Source organism: Pararge aegeria, chromosome 7, assembly GCF_905163445.1.
Source record: "Pararge aegeria chromosome 7, ilParAegt1.1, whole genome shotgun sequence".
NCBI lineage: Eukaryota > Metazoa > Arthropoda > Insecta > Lepidoptera > Nymphalidae > Pararge > Pararge aegeria.
The window spans coordinates 368,439-387,796 of record NC_053186.1 but is presented as its reverse complement, the minus strand read 5'-3'; the positions used below and the strand labels follow the sequence as shown (position 1 = coordinate 387,796).

Here is a 19,358-nt window from a genome sequence, read left to right as displayed (position 1 = left end):
TGTACTACGGATAGTGTCATACTACAGCGATGAGGTACCGCACACTTTGTGAGTCGCTATCGGTTTTCAAATAAAATTGATCGACCGCACATATATGACTGACTGAATATACGCCCCAGTCATAATACGCTAAGCTCCGTAACTCGAAACTTGTGGTGTATATTATTCTACTATTCAAGCGTTTTTATTTAATACCCATATTAACTAATCCGCTATTTTGGACTGATTTTCATCAAACATAGCCAAGAACACTCCAGACTAATTCGCCTTTCGAATAAAGACAAAAAAATCTAAATAGATTTAGCCGTTCGACAACTACGATGTTTCAGACAAAAACAAACACACACACCCACACACACACCCAGGGACACTTCAAAATTATTTTCGTCGTATTTGTGTTGGGGTGTACATATATGACACCACTAGCCCCTCCTACGGTGAGCTGCCAAAATGGGCGTCGATGACAAAGCATAGGCACAGCGAGTAGTCTCGGGCGAGGCACTAACCCGCACTGCGCGCAGGGCAGCGACGGCTCGGCCGAGCCCGACCCCGCCGCGGAGCCCCCGCGCTCTCCGCCGCAGCCCCAGGTACGTCGCCGCACGGCGCGCCCGCGACGTGGCCGCACGACAGGCCAATCCACGTTGCTAATTCTGCATAGATTTTTGAAATGAGAACTTATTTCCTTCTGCCGCGCATGATTTTTGGTATTTATAGCGCTTTTACACGGCTCGGTGTTAGTTGATCAACAGACGTTTAAAAATTGAGGCAACGAAAATCGATACAGTCTTTTTCAAGCGATTCGGCTCGTCTGGACCTTCAAGTCGCTTTCAAATATGATTACATAGAGCACGTGTCCTTAATTTTTTTTTTGCGCAACAAATGTCAGTGCAGTTGGTCCCTCGTGACTGAGGAACGTGAGCAGGTTATCTTGCAGTATATATCTATATGTCTGGATATCTTTCCCACGGAAAGATATCTCTGCTCTCTCTGCACCCATTCGTACGTAGCATGTACGGGGAACGGTTCTCTCCGGTTGATGTAATCACCGGTTTGGAGATCGGCCTCGTGGGCGATTGGCTTTTACATCTCTTTTCTGCGCTTTCGATATGTTCCAAGTTATTAAGGCAGAAACTTGCTCTGACTTGTCAAGTTAACAGATGAACCTTCACTATAATTTAAGGAGATTCATTTATTTCAAAGAATAAAAAAATATTCAAACATTGCAAGCTTATATTTTAGAAATGTGACACTGCGCAGTTTTAGACAAAACATTTTTTTGTTTGTCTAACTATCCGTTTAAGGAATTATTCCGTAATGCGATTTTGAAACGAAATCAAAATGGCGCATGATAATATGAGAATGAGAATGTGATGTGCCCTCTGTGTGGAATTGTCGCTAGGTGACGTAAACTTACACGTCGGCTTTGGTGATGACGTCATTAACGTCAGCTTGTCGCCAGAGCGCCGCGTCCCCGCGCCGCGCGTCGCCCGACGCGGACGAGCGCTACGAGAGGTTCGAGCACCCCGCCGCGCCCCCCGCCATGACCGCCTCGCACTACGAGGTGAGGGCTCCGCTAATACACCTATCTACTCATTTACTCATCTGCAGCGATAGCACAGTGCACTGCGGGACTAATCTTGATGTAAATTATAAATTAAGCCTATTTTATTACTTATTATGAATTTGGCGTTTGGGTTAAGTTCCAGAAAACAGAGCTAAAATGGTCTATACTTTTATAGTAGGTGATATTCTGAAGAGTAATGATTTTTTGTTTGTTTGTTTGTACCGAATAGGTTCAAAAGTACTGAGCAGATTTTAACCATTTCTTCGCCAAAAGAAAGCTAAACTATCACAAAGTAACATAGGCTATTTATTTTCAAAAAGTTGGACATTCTTAAGAAGATGGCAACAAAGTAGCAAAATTTTTTAAAACAAAACAATTTACTTGTATAATATTTTGATAGAAATTAAATTTTTCTATTATTAAAATGATATAAGTTTATAGTTTGTTTACCAGGTCTAGATAGATTTGTTCAAAAAATAATATAGAACTACTCTTACACCAAAAATCGCAAGTAATAAATACTCTAGTACAAACACTTAAGAACGTCAATTTAAAATATACCTTATTCCAATAGCAGTAAGATCGCAAACCTTCAACTACATATTTTTATTTTACAATTGGTCAAGAATGTTGTGGGCAATTTGTAGCTTTAAAACAATGCTCACAGGTGCTATTTTTGCTTACAGCCCCGCGGGCCGCGCTCCCCGGACTCGTCCATGCGGCACTCCGTGTCGGCGCACAGCGTGAAGGTACATCGTACGCACTGCGCACGCGCGGCGCCAAGCTACGTGCATCGCATGCCCCGAGGCCAGACGAGAACGCACCGCACCTCGGGATTACTTTCAACGGCAAAATTATATTAAACCCATTTGGTTCTACACGGCATCGTACCGGAACGCTAAATCGCCTTTTCGGTAGGGTGATACTAACCAAAATTGACCCAAATCGCCCCCGCAGGAGATGTAACTCTGGACGCCCGGAACGTCGTTACACCAATCTTGTCTCTTTAATAATATAAGACATCCAGTGACTAAACTGTTGTTTCCCGCTATTGGTCACTAGATGGCTACCATAGACATTGTAGACGTAGGTAGACAGGTAGTTTAAAAGATATATGATGAGATGAGTCGACAGTAGCGGCGGCGCTGGAGTCGCGACGAGACGTGTCAAGTGTGATGTTGTGCGCAGGACTACTCCTACCCGCTCGACGGCGACTGGCGCCACCCGCTGCCCTCGCCGCACCACGACCCCTGCGAGCGCGACAGGTGAGCCCGCCACCCTCACCACCGCCACCCTCACCACCACCACCCAAAAACAATAATAATTCGATTACACATCGATGGGACGGGACTCTTAATTCTTTATTAAACGATTTCATGTTTTGTTTGTTTTTAATGAAATATGTGAATAGTTTTTGCGCCTATCTGCCTAACTAACCAGCAGGTGGTTGTCTATTTCAACAAGCTAGGTGAAGGCGTGGGCGGCGCCGTGACAAATCTCTGAATTTGCTAGTGTGGGCTCAAAAGGTTGGGCACCCGGACAGTTCGTACATACATTTCATTTAGCATTGCGATCGTTGCAGGAGCGAGAGTTACTCGGTGCGCGGCGAGTGGGAGCGGGACAGAGAGGGTGCGCGGGACGGCGCGCGCGAGCGGGACAGGGAGTACCCGTCGGCCGTCATGGCGGAGCACCGCGGCTTCACGCGGCGGCCCGTGGCGCGGGTGAGTGGCGCGGATGTGTCGGCGACTTTGTGGGTGGGGATGGGTAAACTCCGGATCTACTAGAGATTTTGTAAATCCTTTCACCGATATAAAGCCACTTTATTTGTGTGTGTCATGGGCTATATGTGAAAAGGATTCTTCGTGGTAGTCGGATTCGCGACGTAAAGCGTTGGAATACGGTCGAACGAAGACGCTTCTTACTTACGCTGCCCTAACGATATTTGATTTCTAAGGAAAAGTTGTAGAGCTTATGTCTAATTTTTGTATTGAAGTCACGAGGTTTAATGTTGTATATACTACTCGCGGGTCGCCACTGGGTTAATAAAGCTTAACGGGTATCATAAGAAAGGGCTTTACCTAAGTATTCTTTTGCCATATTCCTATATACTGTAACGCATAACAGTTATCGATATGTACTGAAGTCGGGCGGCGCTGTGTTGCAGAACTCCAACCTGCTGTCGGCCGTGCTGTGCCTGGTGAAGGAGCTAGACTACCCCAGCCTCGAGGTCGCGGAGATGGCCGTCAGGTGACACTTTCTTTTTCTCTACTAAAAGTTAGCCCTTAACTGAGAGCTCACCCTGTAGTCTAGGATGGAAACGGGCTGTTTTGTGAGAGAGTTATTTTTTACGCTTAATCGCTTAGCGGCACGCCACTGTCTGTAGAATGGTAACTAACCACGGTCGAAGCCTCCCTTCAAACTAGAGAAAAGTTATTCCGAAAGTTTCTGGTTCATTCCATTTCCAAGTAAAGAAGGTTCCAGTCCTCAGAATAGTGGTCGTACGGCACGATTCAAATGTGAGACCGAGTGATCTCTGCTATCTTTCTAGGCTACAACTAACCTGCTATTGATTCCAAACCTTTTTATCGAAGAGCTGATTAAAGTCTTACTAGAGTCATCAGTTTGTATTATCCCAAAATTTCGAACCTGCGTACACGTCGAACGTAACATTAATAATAATTGCAGTAAGCGCTCGGTAAATTTCGCGGGATTAAATTAAGTCTGTTGAGTGATGTCAATGAACGAATGCTTTTGAATTCCGCGGTGTGCAAAATTGCGGGCAAAAGGTTTTCTAATCATTATCAGTTAGAATAATAGATGAATGATAAAATGAAACTCTTTTCAGATGTCGAATGGATGAACTCGCCAACACTCACTGACAGCGAGCCGACGCCGACACGTAGCCGGCCTCGGAACACCTGTGTAGCACTCCCCCCGCACTCCCCCCGCACCCCGCCAGTGCCCCGACAGTACCGCGAAAGACGCTCTGGATACAAACGATAACATCTTTTATTGATAACGCTATAAAATTCATTTTACCATTCGAGCACTCTGCCCATACGTCCAACCGAAGCATGAACAACATTCCAGGGAGGCAGCCAAATAAAAACGGTAGTATGTCGTACAGTGCTATTGCAATAGAGTATTTACCTCTTTTCGCTCTGCCCAAAGCTTTGACAATACTGCTCGGAATGACTATAAATATAGATAGAGTACTTTTTAAAGTAAACCAGAGTGGGGACAGTTTGCGGTTATCCATATTTAGGATAGAAAGAAAGTACGTTAAATTCTAAAGTTTTTATTTTGTGAACGTATAATTTTAGAACTATATCGTATTAATATACCTTTATTTTGATTAAAAGTTGGAACGAAACGTATAACCTGAAATAGAAAAGCTTATTAAATAATCGTCATACAAATAACATTAGTACAGATGTTTTTATAACTAAAGTGGTATTTGCCGTGAGGAGTATTTGCAAGCGGAATTTAAGCGAAAAGAAATCTAACCAGTAACAAAATATAGGTGATTTCGATTGAAGTGGAGTTTACGAACTAAAAGTGTTAGTGAATGATGTATCATTTCGTCCTTATCACACAAATCTAATAGTTATATTATGTGAGAGAGATAGAAAATGTGATTAATGAATTGAATGTTTTTAGTATAAAGCATGACTTTAAATTGTTAGTTATGTACATTGATGGCGCGTTGGAACAAATGTTTGGCATACGAGTGTGGCCAAGTGGTGTTAGTTATAGAATATAGAAACTAATATTGGCCTCAAAAAATAACATTAGTATAGATGATAAAACGCTAAATTGAGCAATATTTTGACGGTCTTCACCGGGGGTGATTGGGGATCTCGGAACGATGTTTTAACGTGGCTTGCGGTAGGAGCTAAAAATCGTCACGTAAGGATAAAGCATTATACCCCCACCGTGCAGGTGGGTCGGTTTAAGCGAGTAATTGTTATGTGATGGCCGCTATATTTGATAACATCATGTTTAAATTAATGTGACTTTTCCCATGTTCAAAGTAGTTTATTTTTATACATTTCGATGCACAAATTGACCCGATTGATGAGATGTAGTCTGACTATGTCACTGTTAAAACTATTAAACTAATGCCCCTTATTAAAACCTAATTACTGACTGTACGTTTTAGTTTATTTGTTCAGATTGCATAAGCTAATCAACGAAATTAAAAACTTAGTCAGTCAGTGGAAGTGAAATTACAGACCTTCCTGACCGCACACGTTTTTAGAGACATTTGTCCAATAGGATCGCTTAGTTTGCGCGTCTAACTTTTCATTATCGTGAACTGAATGAATATAGTCCTAGTCCTATATGAGTCCGTCCTAGACACTAGGTTAAGTTGCGAATGGACCAATTCTTGTTTTGCCCAATGATTCCAAATAACGATTCGTTTGTAGTTTAAAATCTACGTAACATTGATAAAAATCAAATAAAGCACTGTTAAAGTACGGTCAAATTTGCGTATGGTCCTACATTCACTAAGATAATTTATTTTGATCGAGCTGGAGGTTTTGAGGGAGGGAGAGGTTTTGGGTGTTACGTTTCGATGTTACGAGTGGACCTTCTTCGAAATGGCACAACACCGTCTTGGGTCATGCGCGAATTGACCCTCGTGAATGTAATTGGACCATTCCGGCTTACGAAGCGTGATAAGCAATTGCTGACATCCCCGGTAGACCGACAGTTAATTATTGTTGGCTTATATTAAACGTAACATTATATGCTTTAAATGCAAATCAAATCAAAATTCTTTATTGCCAATTTGGGTGGTTTGTATACAGATGAATAGAGGAGAAACACTGATATGTACAGCCCAATTCAATATTCCAAATATTCACGTGTATTAATGCATTAATAGTACTCGTGTGGGCGATGGGCGAAAGGGTATATGCATTTCATAAAATTAAATTCGTGATATACTTAAAAAATAAGTAAAACACGAAGTAAACAGCTGTGAAATATTATACATATATATAATACGGACGGACCGTCACACAAAATTTTTGCATCCAAGTGAACGCATAATATTTAACTTTGCTTGGTGAACTGAAAAGCGTTTTAATTGACTACGAATGATTCATATTTCCAATCGGTAAACATGTCTTATTATAGTTACAATCTTTCAATTACTTTTTAATGTAAAGGCCGTTTAGAAAATGTTAAAAATAAAAGAATAAATTCATAAAAAATATCTCTTTTTATTTTGTTCTATTCATTTCAACACATTTATTTTCTAAAACACACTTTGCACTGAAAAGTAATGAAGAGATTGTTTAAATAAAAAGCCAAGTTAGAATGAAAAAATAGAGTGAGTATACTCTATTTTTTTCATTCGAGTTTTGTAACACAAGAAAATGATTTTCAGTTATAGGTTCGAGAACTTTGCTGTTCGGATTTTTTTATTATTTATTATTATATTATATTAAGTTTTTATAATTAATTTAAAATTGTTGGCATATACTATTAATGCTTTACTTTATATCAATAAATCGGTTATATCTTTTGTATTATAAATTAATGATTGTTTATAAAGATTTAGCATGCTGTTAATATGATGATTTACGTTACGTTATTTTACGTTAACAAAATATAATGCTGATGGTATGCAAGTGATTGAATCACAGGCATGTGCTTTAAATTGAACTTTTTTACACTTATCCAATAGATAAGGTTTAATACAACTATTTCATGAGCATGTAACTTGTTTTAAGGATATCCCGGGTGGATATGGGATAATAAATTTTTTTTATCGTTGTACAACGGAATCTATCACAGTGAATAATAAATGTTACAATATAAGAAATTTAAATATGATTCTATCATACATCATAACATTGCATATGACTTGCTTTTAAGTTGTTTATTTTGTTAAACAACTTCAAAAAGAACATAAATATTTTCTACAACATTTTTAAGTAGGTGCCAATTGAAATGTATAAATAACTAGGTATAAACACCAATTTGTTCAAAATATTTATTTCTTGATTTTTATTTTGAATTCCATGATATATTATGAAAATTAAGCTTAATTTTCTGTAGTGTGCAAAAAGCAGGAGAATCGTAGTAAGTATTGTGTCATTTATACTCCACACCGAACAGATCGTTGGCTGTTGACTTTACGTTGTTCGTTGTGATTCTTCACAGATTCGTAATGGACGGGTTTTTAAATTGCATATACATGTTATTTAAAAACATTTATTCGATTCTATTATATTTAAAAACTCATTATTTTGAAAATTTTATATGAAACTTAATGTTTTTCCTAATTCTATGATATTTTATTGTGATTTTGGGTGCAATTTGAATGGATGTACAGAACTCATCGTTTCCTTGTTCGTATTACGGAGTTATTGCGTAACATGCAGACATACAGACTGCTGGAAAACCAAACTATAGCTGCACATCAAATACTCTAAATACTTTCCGCGGCCAAGGCGCCGCTATACGCGAATGCAGATGGTAGAATCGCTTTAATAAACAAATCTTTACCACAGCTCGTTCATTGGTTAAGGGTCAGGGTGTCGGTCCGCAGACCTCACTACATCATTCAATCGGTAGTAGCGACGGGCGGTGTGGTGTACCTTTGCGGCAGGGACGTAAGCAACGAACTTTTGGCGCTCTCTACCCGTTCAGGGCGCCTCCACTCTTTGCACCCTGGGAGGGTAATTTGTTCAACCCTAAGACGACAATGGGGCAGCCGTAGTTGGTTGTAGCAATGGCCCGCTCCTCGGCATACCGCCGTGCGGGGCTACCATTTGTTAGTGGCACCACAGACAACATTGTTTGATTTGCAATATGTATCAGCTCCTTTGTTAATAGCACTCCAGTACCACTGATGTGGTACCAAATCAACCGCTCTTCTTAAACATTTTTGACTGGGCCCTCCCTCAGCTTTTCCAGGGACCAATCCGAGTCCCGTAAGTTCTGCTCATGCGGGGCCAGTAGCACTTCACTAGTATTTCGCACCACGTACGTAGGATCTCCAATTGGTCCTATGCCGGGTAAAACGCGAGCAACGGGCCCTGTGCGTCATTTAATCAGGGACGCACACAGATGGTTTATCATCTCGGTAAAATGTTATCTCCCCTTTGCCCTCTACAGCCGCAATACGATTTAAATCTTTAGATGTGTCCATTTATTCCTAAAAAAAATAAACCCATCAGCATTAAAGTAGCATTTTCTAAACCACTGGTAAGACTAGCGTGAAATATGTTATGTACGCGTTAGTTGTGGAAATGTGGACAAACGCTTTACAAACAAGGCCTTTAGGTAATTTTTACTCAGACGTTAACAAGACTGAGGTAGAGGATTAAAATTTAAACGCATAAACGATATGTTTGAGCGTGTATGATATAGTATGTGTGTAGAATCGCGGACTCTAGTTGTAAAATAAATGTAGCCCAAAGTGTCCATTAAGTAGATAAATAGATAATATTAATAGAACCTCAGAAAAATAAAATAAGCTTTATTATGTATGTCTTATTTTTATTAGAAAAGAATTAAAAAGGAATCGCTAAATGTCGTCTGTCCATCTTGTTGAGGTGTATCGGTGCTTGGTTTTTCTGCTGCGGAGTCGCACTCTGTTTTTCCACATTTCCACGTAAGTTTCTTCGTATTATAATAAAAAAATTATTATATTAATTTGTATCGTCTGCGTGTTACGCAAGAGAACTTATTCACTAACTAGGTTAAAGAGAAATAAATTGTAATTAATAATTTAAGAAATTAATGAATAATACAAATAACTTGCCCTCATTGCTGCAGTTTTATTTCATACGGACTACCATCCTCAGTGTCTACCTCTATCTACTTGTGATGAGCATAGGTATTATTGTCTGTGTTTTTCATCGCACCACACCATACAATATTTGTTGTTTGTGACTTGTCGCTATGGAGGGTAATTAATTAATTCAAAATTAATTTATTTCAAGTAATCTTACACTATAAGCACTTTTGAAATGTAAAGTCTGTCTGTCTGTAGTGACTCTACGACTAAAATGGAACGTATTACGAATTTGATCAATCTATACTAAGCTTTACTAATAATAAAGCTGAAGAATAGGGCCTCTTAGTCTTTAGAACGTGCTAATCTCTGGAACTATTTCGACTTTAAGTCGTTTATAATTTCAAAACTTATGAAAAGCTTCCAAATTGTCTTTCATCATCATCCGCAACCCGCACCGCTAGGATCTGGAATGCCCTTTCAGCTTCCATTTTCCCCAGTGCCTACAATATGAGTACCTTCAAATCAGTCAGAGTGAATAGGCATCTTCTAGGCAAGCGCGCCCCACCTTAGATAAATTTAAAACAAATTTTTTAACTCGGCATACTTCAATTCATCTACGATTGCTACATTCATACCATACCCTGTGCATCCACCAGCGCGATTCTTTTCTCCCATATAAGATGACTCTCCTTACCTCTACCCTCCATAGGAGTGCGGAAGCTTAATTGGTAAAGCGCTCAGGCCGTGATTGCTAGAGATTCTGGTGATTTAATTAATTCAACTGTCCAAAAATCTCAAAATTTGACTTTCAGTGAAACTGGGTTGTCCGATAATGAGATAACTAGATAATGCGTTATAATGAAACTTTCAATGTATTAAATACCTTTTTTCTATTGTTAGTGTTGTTTTTTCTACAAACGTAGAATAAGGCGTAAGATACAATTTTTGAAAAGATTTTTTATCGTGTTACGCCAAAGAAGTATAACTTCTAACGCGTGTAAATAAGTACACACATGTTTTTTTTCTGACGGAAGTAATGCTTACGTCGGAAACTACACAGAAGTCTGTTTGTGTAGTTCCTGCTATTTAAAAATAATAATTTGGATTTCTTATTATGCGACTGACATGCTGTGCGGATTTCAGACAGTTCCGATGAGAAATGCTTATAAATTGCCATAAGCTCAGCCTTTATGCTCGACATATATTTCAATAGTCAAGTTGCATCAACATAATCAAACGATACAGGAGGGAGACGGCCAAGATCGCGAACAACAGAGATCAGCAATCTAGTCGGATCAACTTTCTTCGACAGTTTAATAACATCCTTCATATATTTTTTCTTCTAATCGTTCTGAGATTATCAAGTAACAAATGAACTCTACTTCAGCTTTATATTTTAGTACTAGCGAACCCTCGCGACTTCGCGTTTAAGTCAACATTAAAGTATGATGAAATTGTTCCTCTTTAAAAGTTTTAAGAAACAGTCCGCGACAACATAATATGAGTATTTTACGCGGACAAAGTCGCGATGGACCGCTAGTTACGAAGGGTTTAATTTAATATAATGTGTTATTATTATATTTTCTCCATAAGTTACACATTAGAGGAATTAAAAATTAATAAATGACAAAGTTCTGAGCTAACAAATTAAAAAAAAAACAATTGAATTGAGAACCTCCTCCTTTTTTGTAAGTCGGTTAGTATAAAATAAAATGGAAAAAATGTCTTTTGATTTATATTTTTATTAAAATATAATTTCCCCATATATACTCTTAACAAATTATATTAATGGAGTCATATAAAAAAGAAAGTCGTGATTTCCCAAAAACTACCCGATGCCTTTTCTATTGGACACTACTTTATAATTGTGTGTTAAATTTGGCACCATATAATCTTGCTCGGCCCAAAGATTATTATGTTTCCCTTTATATATATATATATATATATATATATATATATAAAGTATATAATAGATATATATAATAGATATATATAATAGATATATATATATAGATATATATCTACTAGATACTTAGACAATCTGAATACTTAGACAGCCGGTAGCGCAGTGAACAGCGACCCTGCTTTCTGGGTCTAAGGCCGGGGGTTCGATTCCCACAACTGGAAAGAGCTCTTTGAGCACTTTGTGTGATGAGCATGGATTTGGTTCTGTATTATATTATATTCATAAAAATATTCATCTTCTATCTTAGTACCCATTACACAAGTTTCGCTTACTTTGGGGCTAGATGGCGATGTGTGTCATTGTATATTTATTTATTTATTATAATCTAATTACAAAATAATAGTGCAGAAGCATTTTAATATTTAAGTGCAGTATTTTTTAACAAAAGAAGTTATAAATTGATTCAATTCAATATTTTTTCACCCTTGTTCAAACTTGCATAGTGTATAGGTGCTTTAACAATTTTAATAGGCTTGCAACAAAACATTGTGTTTTTTTAAAGTCTTTTCGCTTCTGACGTTTGATCATTCGCGTGTTATTTTAGGTTAGATTTAAATTGAAATATGATTCTATGTTTTTTCAATCTCAATAAGTGCTCAAATTTTGTGATTATTTCATAAAATTTATTTTAATTTCAGATAAACAAAATGCAAAACGACGCCGGCGAATTCGTTGACTTGTACTGCCCGAGGAAATGGTGAGTGTCTGTGTGGTGTTGTGACTAAGGTTATGTTTTTTTCAAATTCGCAGTATCATTTACTATATTTCAACTATTCTAGCCGCGTTACCCACGGACTTCCGCTATGTGTAAGTATTTAAGGCCGTTGGGTTACGCCAAGCCTTTCCAAGATTTTCATTTTCACAATATTTTCATTGGATTCTGTTGTTACTTGAATATGTTTCAAGACATGTGGCGGCTCACGTATTTTGATATCCTTACTATTATATTATTATGTGAAAGTATTTAATTGTGTTATCTCAACTTGATTATTGAAATAGAGCTAGTTTAATTAGGAAGTCGAGCATATTGACTTTTATCCCAAGAAATAAAGAGTTCCCACAGGATTTGTGGAAAACCATATTAAACGTGGACAAAGAAAGTGGGTAACAGCTAGTTAAGCTGTTCAGCCTATATACAAACATTTTGTTGAGTTAAAAGCAGCCAGAGTGTTTGTGGATGAAGCAGAGAAGATTTGTAGTAGGTTTCACAGAAGTGACTAACTTAACACATCTTTAGTCCTTAATGAGTTTGTTTATCAAATACCCCTTTTCAACATTAAGCTTGTTAGATTAAATGAATGTTACAGATTAATTACTTCAATCAATGATCCTGGGCCATTTACTAGCAACTTGCTTGATACCTATTTATGCCTAGTTGAGCATACACCCATGTCTATGCTATGTCTGGTGGTGTACAAACTTATTGGTCCCTCCAGCAGTTCCATTGCCACTTTAGCACTACTTACTACTAATTTGATTTAATGTCCTGTAAACTTTACACTGTTTTCATGCTCAGAGGGGGAGATATTTAGAGGGCTATAATGATCACAATGTTAGTGACAATAAGCAACACTATGCTGGTGCTGATAATTTTTAACAGATAAATTACAAAGCACTAAAAGAGTTAGCTGGAACTGCCCTGCTTGTAGTTGAACATGCGAACCCACCAAATTCAATAGTATGTATGTAAATCTATTGTTCAAATATATGTACATATATTTTAATTTCTTATATTACTTGTGGCTTTAGGTTAAACATTTAGACAAGGTTGGTGAATTTGTGCTGGTGAATTAGTTTTGCTGTTTATCCAAGAAGTTATATAGCACATGACATAAGGCTGGTTGCCTTGTACTATGATATCTCACATGTATATTATTTGGAAATTATTTCCACTTGTGCACCAATGCTCGGAGAGTTGATCAAGCTGTGGGAGAGGATACATTTTTATACTTTCCCCGGGGAGAATTATGTCTTCTTCCCATGATAGCTGTGCTGAGGGCACATCCCAATTTGTATATTATGGATGTAATGTTATGTTATGAGGTATCTCTAGGATGCAAGCAATTTTAATAAGCTTGATGTGTCTGTGTGTGTCTTGTCTGTGACATTGTAATGGCCAAATGTACCAATTTCGTTTTGTTTTTTGACAGCTGGTCAGTGGGCGGCAACCTTGCTTTCTGAGTACAAGGCTGTGGGTTCGATTCCCACAACTGGAAAATGTTTGTGTAATGAACATGAATGTTTTGCAGTGTCTGTGTGTTTATCTATATATCATAAGTATTTATGTGCATTATATTCACAAAAATATTCATCAGTCATCTTAGTACCCATAACACAAGCTACGCTTACTTTGGGGCTAGTTGGCTATCTGTGTATTGTCATAGTATTTTGTTTATATTTATTTTCTGTTGAAAGGTAAATAAGTCGGGATTGTTACTATCTACTTTTGATAAAAAACGGTCCAAGATGGCCGCCGCTACAAAATAAATACCAGTATTATTCTACATTTTTTATATTTTTTTTGAATTCCTCCAATTCTTTCCAACTTCACTTTTGCTGTATGAGTCTGATATATTTATTTTCTATTCTTTGACAGGCAAAGGCTTTATATATGTAGTTGTGAGAAAGGGAATCGAATGCCTATAAATGATATACAGTAGGATTTACCATACTCATTATACTTTTCAACTACTTGTTTCACTACAGGTATGTGGTCTACTGTTGAAAAATCAGCTCTAAAACCCGCCTGTTCCCTAGGCTGTTCTTTGTCTAAACCTTTTAGTGAGCCGGTCTAAGATGATTCAAAATAAGGCAAGGACAAATAAACTCACCAAACATGCAGATGGACGATACTGGTCACTTAAAGAAATACTAAAAAGCAAAGAAATTCCAACGCCAACCAAATCCAAGGTATATAACATGTTTTTTCTCCCAATCCTCACTTATGGATGTGGAACCTGGGGATTGACAGAAGCTCAAAGTATGCCGACATAGAATAAAGTATGCTGACATAGAATGGAAAGGAGCATGTTGAATATTAAGCTGAAAGACAAGTGGAGTCTAAGGAAAATTAGGAAGGCCACAGGAGTAACGGATGTCCCCAGAAAGATGCTAAAATGGCGCTAGACTGGCCATGTGGTTAGATCCTCGAAAGAAAAATGGACTAAAGAAATTATTTCTTGGTACCCTAGAGATGGCAAGACAAAAAAAAGGTGGGAAGATGACCTGCCAAAAGGATGGCGCAGAATAGCCAGAGACAGAGCACACTGGAGAATTCTAGAGGAGGCCTATGTCCAAGGACAGCCTGACTGAGCGCGCTGGTGTTACGAGGCACTGACTTAAAAATCTTGAAGAAAATATTTGTTTCTAGCTTTTTAGTTTTATAACAGACGTTTTTTTTTTCATCGAGAGTGGTGCATGGTGTATGCACAGACGCGCAGTCGCACAATAACACTGCTCGTGTTGCAGCTCGGCCAGCAACCGGCTGATCCACGCCAAGGACCACGCGTCCGTGCAGCTGGTGATCGCGGACGTGGACCCGGCCACGGGGCGCGCCGGCGACGCCAGCAAGATGTACGTGGTGTGCGGCGCCATCCGCCGCATGGGCGAGTCCGACGACTGCATCGTGCGCCTCACCAAGAAGGACGGCATCCTTGCTAAGTGAGTCCCGCTGCCCTACTTTTACTTTTCCTTTTTTTTTGGTTCCACTACTAGCTCTAGTTCTACTACTTCTTGCGATAAGTACAATAACTAGGTTTTCGCTAATAAATAGTATATAATAACAAACCTTATTTCTTTTGTTTCAGAAACTACTGAATGTAGTCTTTAAGAAGTTTTACATTATAAGATAAACAATAAAAAAATTATAAAATTCACAATTAGTTTTATTCAATTACATTGTAAACATTAAACCGTAATACAACATTTCTTCAAAGGGTTTAAATAATGTGCATGTGGAGGAGATCCAGTTTTCTAGCATCTTCTGGAAGATAAAATTAGTAATTTGAAAAACTTGCCTGAATCGGTCTCTGACTCATTAACACCAATCAATAACAGAACATCTGTGCAAATTGCCTTTTTTTGTTAATTCTTTTGGTAAGCGGCAGGAATCCCGTCTAACGACTGCCCGCCGACTAACTCAGTAGCCGTAGTACAAGATTTGCTAGCTCGCAATCGAGGAGTCTTTTTTTTTTTTTTTTTTTTGAAGTATGGATATTTGAACATTGTTTTAAACCTCAAATATACAATTCTTGAGCTTCTGACAAAATTTTTCTAACACAAAAATCAGAACTACAGGATTTTGCTTTGACAATACAGAGGCTACTGTCAAAAGCGCGATGTAATAAAGATCCACTATACGCAATATATTGTTGGGTCACTGGCTATGAGACTGCGATGCGGGAGTGGTGTCCGTCGCCGCTGGGAGCACCGGCAGCGGGTGTCAGCGGGCCGCGCGCCGCCGCCCGCAGCACCGCAGCGACAGTGCGGCCTACGCAACGGAGCCGGGCCGCGTGTTCAGCGCCGTGACAGTTGCTCACGACCAGTTTTTGAAAAGTCAAACTATGGAGTATCAGATTATTTTTCTGACGGAAGTAACGCTTACGTCAGACGTCTGAGTAGTTTCCGCTGTTTCAAAATAATAATTTAGATTGGTCGTAAGTATGTCATATACTCCACGCTTCTTGACTTATACGCCAGCTAGTGGCAAATATCATAATCTATTAGTATTATTTATTTCCAATATTTTCGAACGGATCAATTAGAAAACTAAATAAAAATTCTACTCTCTATAAAAATTATTTAACAAATGGATATATTTATAAAATGTGAAAGTGATATTCATGAATTTTAAATAGAATATTAAATGAAATGGCGGATTCCGAGGAACATTTTAATTCTTATACCAAATTGAGTATTATGTAAGTTTATAATAGCATAAATATATATCATAAATATCTATCTGGTATATATATATATATATATATATATATATATATTTTGTAGTTATTATGTAAATGTAGTATTATATGTATGCTCATGTAAGTTTATTTTATTTTTTGTAACATACGCACGCTTAGGTTGCCTTTAAAATACCACTTTTAGTGATAAGGCCGCCTTTGCACCCTAGCACTAAGTACTATTACTGTTTTCTTTGTGTTTTTCCTATTGTGTTGTGTTGCAATAAAGTTTTTCTATGCTATTATATTCTTATGTGAATTAGGTTAAAGCTCAAATTTGCCTACATTTCCAGCTCGAGCTCCGAAGAGCAGAAAGATCAGCTGTACAGGATATGCGACTGTAAAAAGAGTGACTTTAGCTCCATTTAACTTTGACGATTAAATCTTGTACTAATGCTACAGTAATAACATATTTTAAGATCGAGCAAAAGTAGCTACCCAAAAAGCGTTTCTTATGTACATTTTTAGACTCAAGAAAAAGGAGGATGTGATCAATTCGACAATTTTTTTTTGTATATTTGTTACTCGATTACTCCGCCAATTATAAACCGATTTTTATGATGATTTTTTTGTTCGGTACGTTATACCTCAGAGGTGCTCTCATTTTAATTTATTGGAGGGAACCTGGAGAAATCGAGCGAGCTCTCCAAATATTTTGGGCACACCTATAGCCATTTGAAATTATTTTAAAGAAACTTTTTCATCTTCTTTCGAAAAGCACCGTATGATTAAGTTGTTCAGAAAGAGCATGGATGGCCACCGGAGCTATACAATCATTAGTATTGCGGGTTGTATAGCTCCGGTGGCCATCCCTAGCAGCCGCTAAGCAATATTAAGTACGATTAAGTATTCGTTACAATAAAAAATCTGATGAAGTGCTGGGAAAACTCCGCCTCGGGAAAAGCAATATCCTCGGGTTACAAGCAATAGGCATTATAACTTTGATAATTGCAAAAGTACCAACTAAAAAGTGTAACATTTTTTGTAGAAGAACCTAGGTAGATACTTTGTTAAACAACTAAAAAATTCGTTAATTTGAAATAGAAGCTACAAGGCTCACCAACGCATCTAAGTAGTTTATCTCAATGGAAAAGTGTCACGGTGCTTAGAAGTTCTACGCAAGCGAAGTCTCACCATGGCCAATAGTTCCCGGACGTCCTGCAGTAGTAGTATAGTGAGCTGTGTGCCGAGTTGTCAGTAGATCCCAGCTCACCAGGCCGACAGTTCGCTAGGCCGTCAGTCCGCAGGTCACCAGTACTTGGGCTTGCAACCGCCCGGACAGCGCGGCGGACGGCACGACGACTTCCTCTTGCAGGCTAGCGTGCTCACAACCTGCAGAGATACTTCCTTCTGTAGTCGGTCGGACGGGCCAAAATTAAATTATGCGAAAGAACAAAGCACTGGTCCAACGATCGCAACCGTAGCTATCCCACATCGTGTTTTTGCTTTGGATCAGATTAGGACAATGTGGAGACTCAAATTAAAATAAAAACATTTAAACAAAATTTCAGGACAAACATTTATTGCACTTGTATCGGCAGTAGGTACTATATCAGTACATAACGCGCAAGAGAATAAGCAGCTATTTTCGTTGTACTTGGTTGTACCAGTGCGGCAATTGGTGGCACGATCAGAATTGCTACAAAATCGAAGTAGGCGCGCGATTAACCGTGTTTTTTCTATTAATATTCAGCTATTGGTCTTTCTTGCTTACGACAATGTTTCTTATTCATAGTAATTTCCTATTGTCAATTATTAACATTATTATAGACGATATTAAGAACAACACTTCTGCAATTAAGAGAAAAACATTATTTCAAAAACCAAAAGTATTTTTAAATCAAACCACTAATGTCTACACTTGTAAAATGTATGTCAGTTGCTCGGCTCGGCTTAGCTATTTTCACGTTTGTATACTGGAGTAGTCCTGCAATGCTACTGGCGAACTGGCGCGCTATTGGCGAACTCATCCAAACCATTCGCGCTACGTTCGAGCTGCCTGTCCTACGATCGCGAGCGGGAAAGGTGTCTACTCGGATGCGATCTACTATTCTTTGCAAGTGCCCGTTATGAGTAAGTAACCGTAAGGTGATACATGCAGCTACTGACCGCAGCTCACACGCTTACAAAGATTAAAATATAGTACCTATAAATAGCAGTTCTATGCTGAAGTATTGGGTGTGGAAGAAAAGGTGGTAATAATGCAAGCAACTTTTCACACACTGCAACTTCCACGCTCTAGGAATTCCAAGGAGAAGCCGCTGTGCTGCATAGGAGCAGTGGCCATGGCTCGTACATACCTGTAGCAGCAGAAACAGCAACCAGCACCAGGCGAGTTCGGTTTTCTTCATATTTATACGAAAGTGGAATACCTCTAGACTGTTGCTGGGTAGCTCTAGCCTACATCCTGTTTTTGTGTGTATTATTTGTATTTTCCGGAGATTTGGTTTGTGACATGACTGAAAATTTCTTTTGTTCTTCCGTCGTGTCAGTTTTTAGCTTGAAGTAATTTCCTGCCAGCTTGGTGTCAGTCAAGAAGTAACAGTGTTACGAGGTATAAAGCCTGCATTCTTTAAACCTTTCGTTAAAACAAAAAAATATCCACATAATAGCGACTTTTGGTCGGATTCCAGAAATAAAATAATTTTGCTGAAATTCGGTATAGACAGTGAAAGAGAAGCTTGAATTCCTACAGTGTGTCGTAGGTGTGTGCTGCAACCACACAGCGACGGAGTAACGGACTACGTATTTGTTTGAATAGAAAAAGTGTCTAGACCGTAGCACGGAGTTTTTTTTTAAGTTCCTGTACATGTTAGCCCTTAACTGCAATCTCAATTGAAAGTGTTGATTCAGTCAAAACTGACAGTGACTGAAATAGAAGACATTTTTTTAAATTTAAGCATTGGCTAAAATCTCAACTAAGCTAACCTGTTAATGGTATAGCAGTTTTAACGCAACATCGTACCGCAAAGCGAAATCGCTTGGCGACTCATCTCTGTTTTGTAGGATTGAAACTAGCCAAGACCGAAACCTCCCACCTGACAAAATGAATGATGCAACTTCAATCTACTTTCCCGATTTTCAAGATCATTTTAAAGCGAATTTGGCCCG

The 19,358-nt window shown here is 38.4% G+C and overlaps 2 protein-coding genes and 1 long non-coding RNA gene across 6 annotated transcripts in view; 2 read left to right on the top strand and 1 right to left on the bottom strand.

Annotated features, from left to right (window-relative positions):
• Window positions 1-8,140, top strand: part of LOC120624901 (cilia- and flagella-associated protein 410-like) — a 37,214-nt gene extending 29,074 nt beyond the window's left edge. For 2 of the 4 annotated variants that reach the window (XM_039891682.1, XM_039891681.1), the window contains exons 7-13: window positions 522-587; window positions 1,460-1,561; window positions 2,251-2,313; window positions 2,753-2,829; window positions 3,147-3,285; window positions 3,729-3,811; window positions 4,410-8,140. In XM_039891682.1, the coding sequence (XP_039747616.1) occupies window positions 522-587; window positions 1,460-1,561; window positions 2,251-2,313; window positions 2,753-2,829; window positions 3,147-3,285; window positions 3,729-3,811; window positions 4,410-4,443 (564 nt within the window). In that variant the 3' untranslated portion in view covers window positions 4,444-8,140. The remainder of the gene's footprint in view (window positions 1-521; window positions 588-1,459; window positions 1,562-2,250; window positions 2,314-2,752; window positions 2,830-3,146; window positions 3,286-3,728; window positions 3,812-4,409) is intronic. The other 2 variants (XM_039891684.1, XM_039891683.1) reach the window with 1 other exon arrangement.
• A 3,558-nt stretch (window positions 8,141-11,698) lies between these two features.
• On the top strand, window positions 11,699-15,164 carry LOC120625322 (40S ribosomal protein S21). Its single transcript, XM_039892358.1, has 4 exons — window positions 11,699-11,833; window positions 11,928-11,986; window positions 14,758-14,949; window positions 15,096-15,164. The coding sequence occupies exons 2-4, from the start codon at window positions 11,937-11,939 to the stop codon at window positions 15,103-15,105; spliced, it is 252 nt and encodes an 83-aa protein (XP_039748292.1). The 5' UTR covers window positions 11,699-11,833; window positions 11,928-11,936; the 3' UTR covers window positions 15,106-15,164.
• On the bottom strand, window positions 15,156-18,707 carry LOC120625323. The gene is made up of 3 exons (XR_005658794.1): window positions 18,548-18,707; window positions 17,382-17,579; window positions 15,156-15,271 (listed from the first exon to the last, which is right to left on the bottom strand). It is a non-coding gene; the product is annotated as an uncharacterized LOC120625323 (long non-coding RNA).
• Window positions 18,708-19,358: the final 651 nt, after the last annotated feature.

Bases quoted from the DNA above. Each gene is read 5' to 3' on its own strand.
- LOC120625322 (XM_039892358.1), top strand. From the start codon at position 11,937: ATGCAAAACGACGCCGGCGAATTCGTTGACTTGTACTGCCCGAGGAAA. The intron at 11,987-14,757 runs GTGAGTGTCTGT...CTCGTGTTGCAG, and splicing joins TTGTACTGCCCGAGGAAATG to CTCGGCCAGCAACCGGCTGA.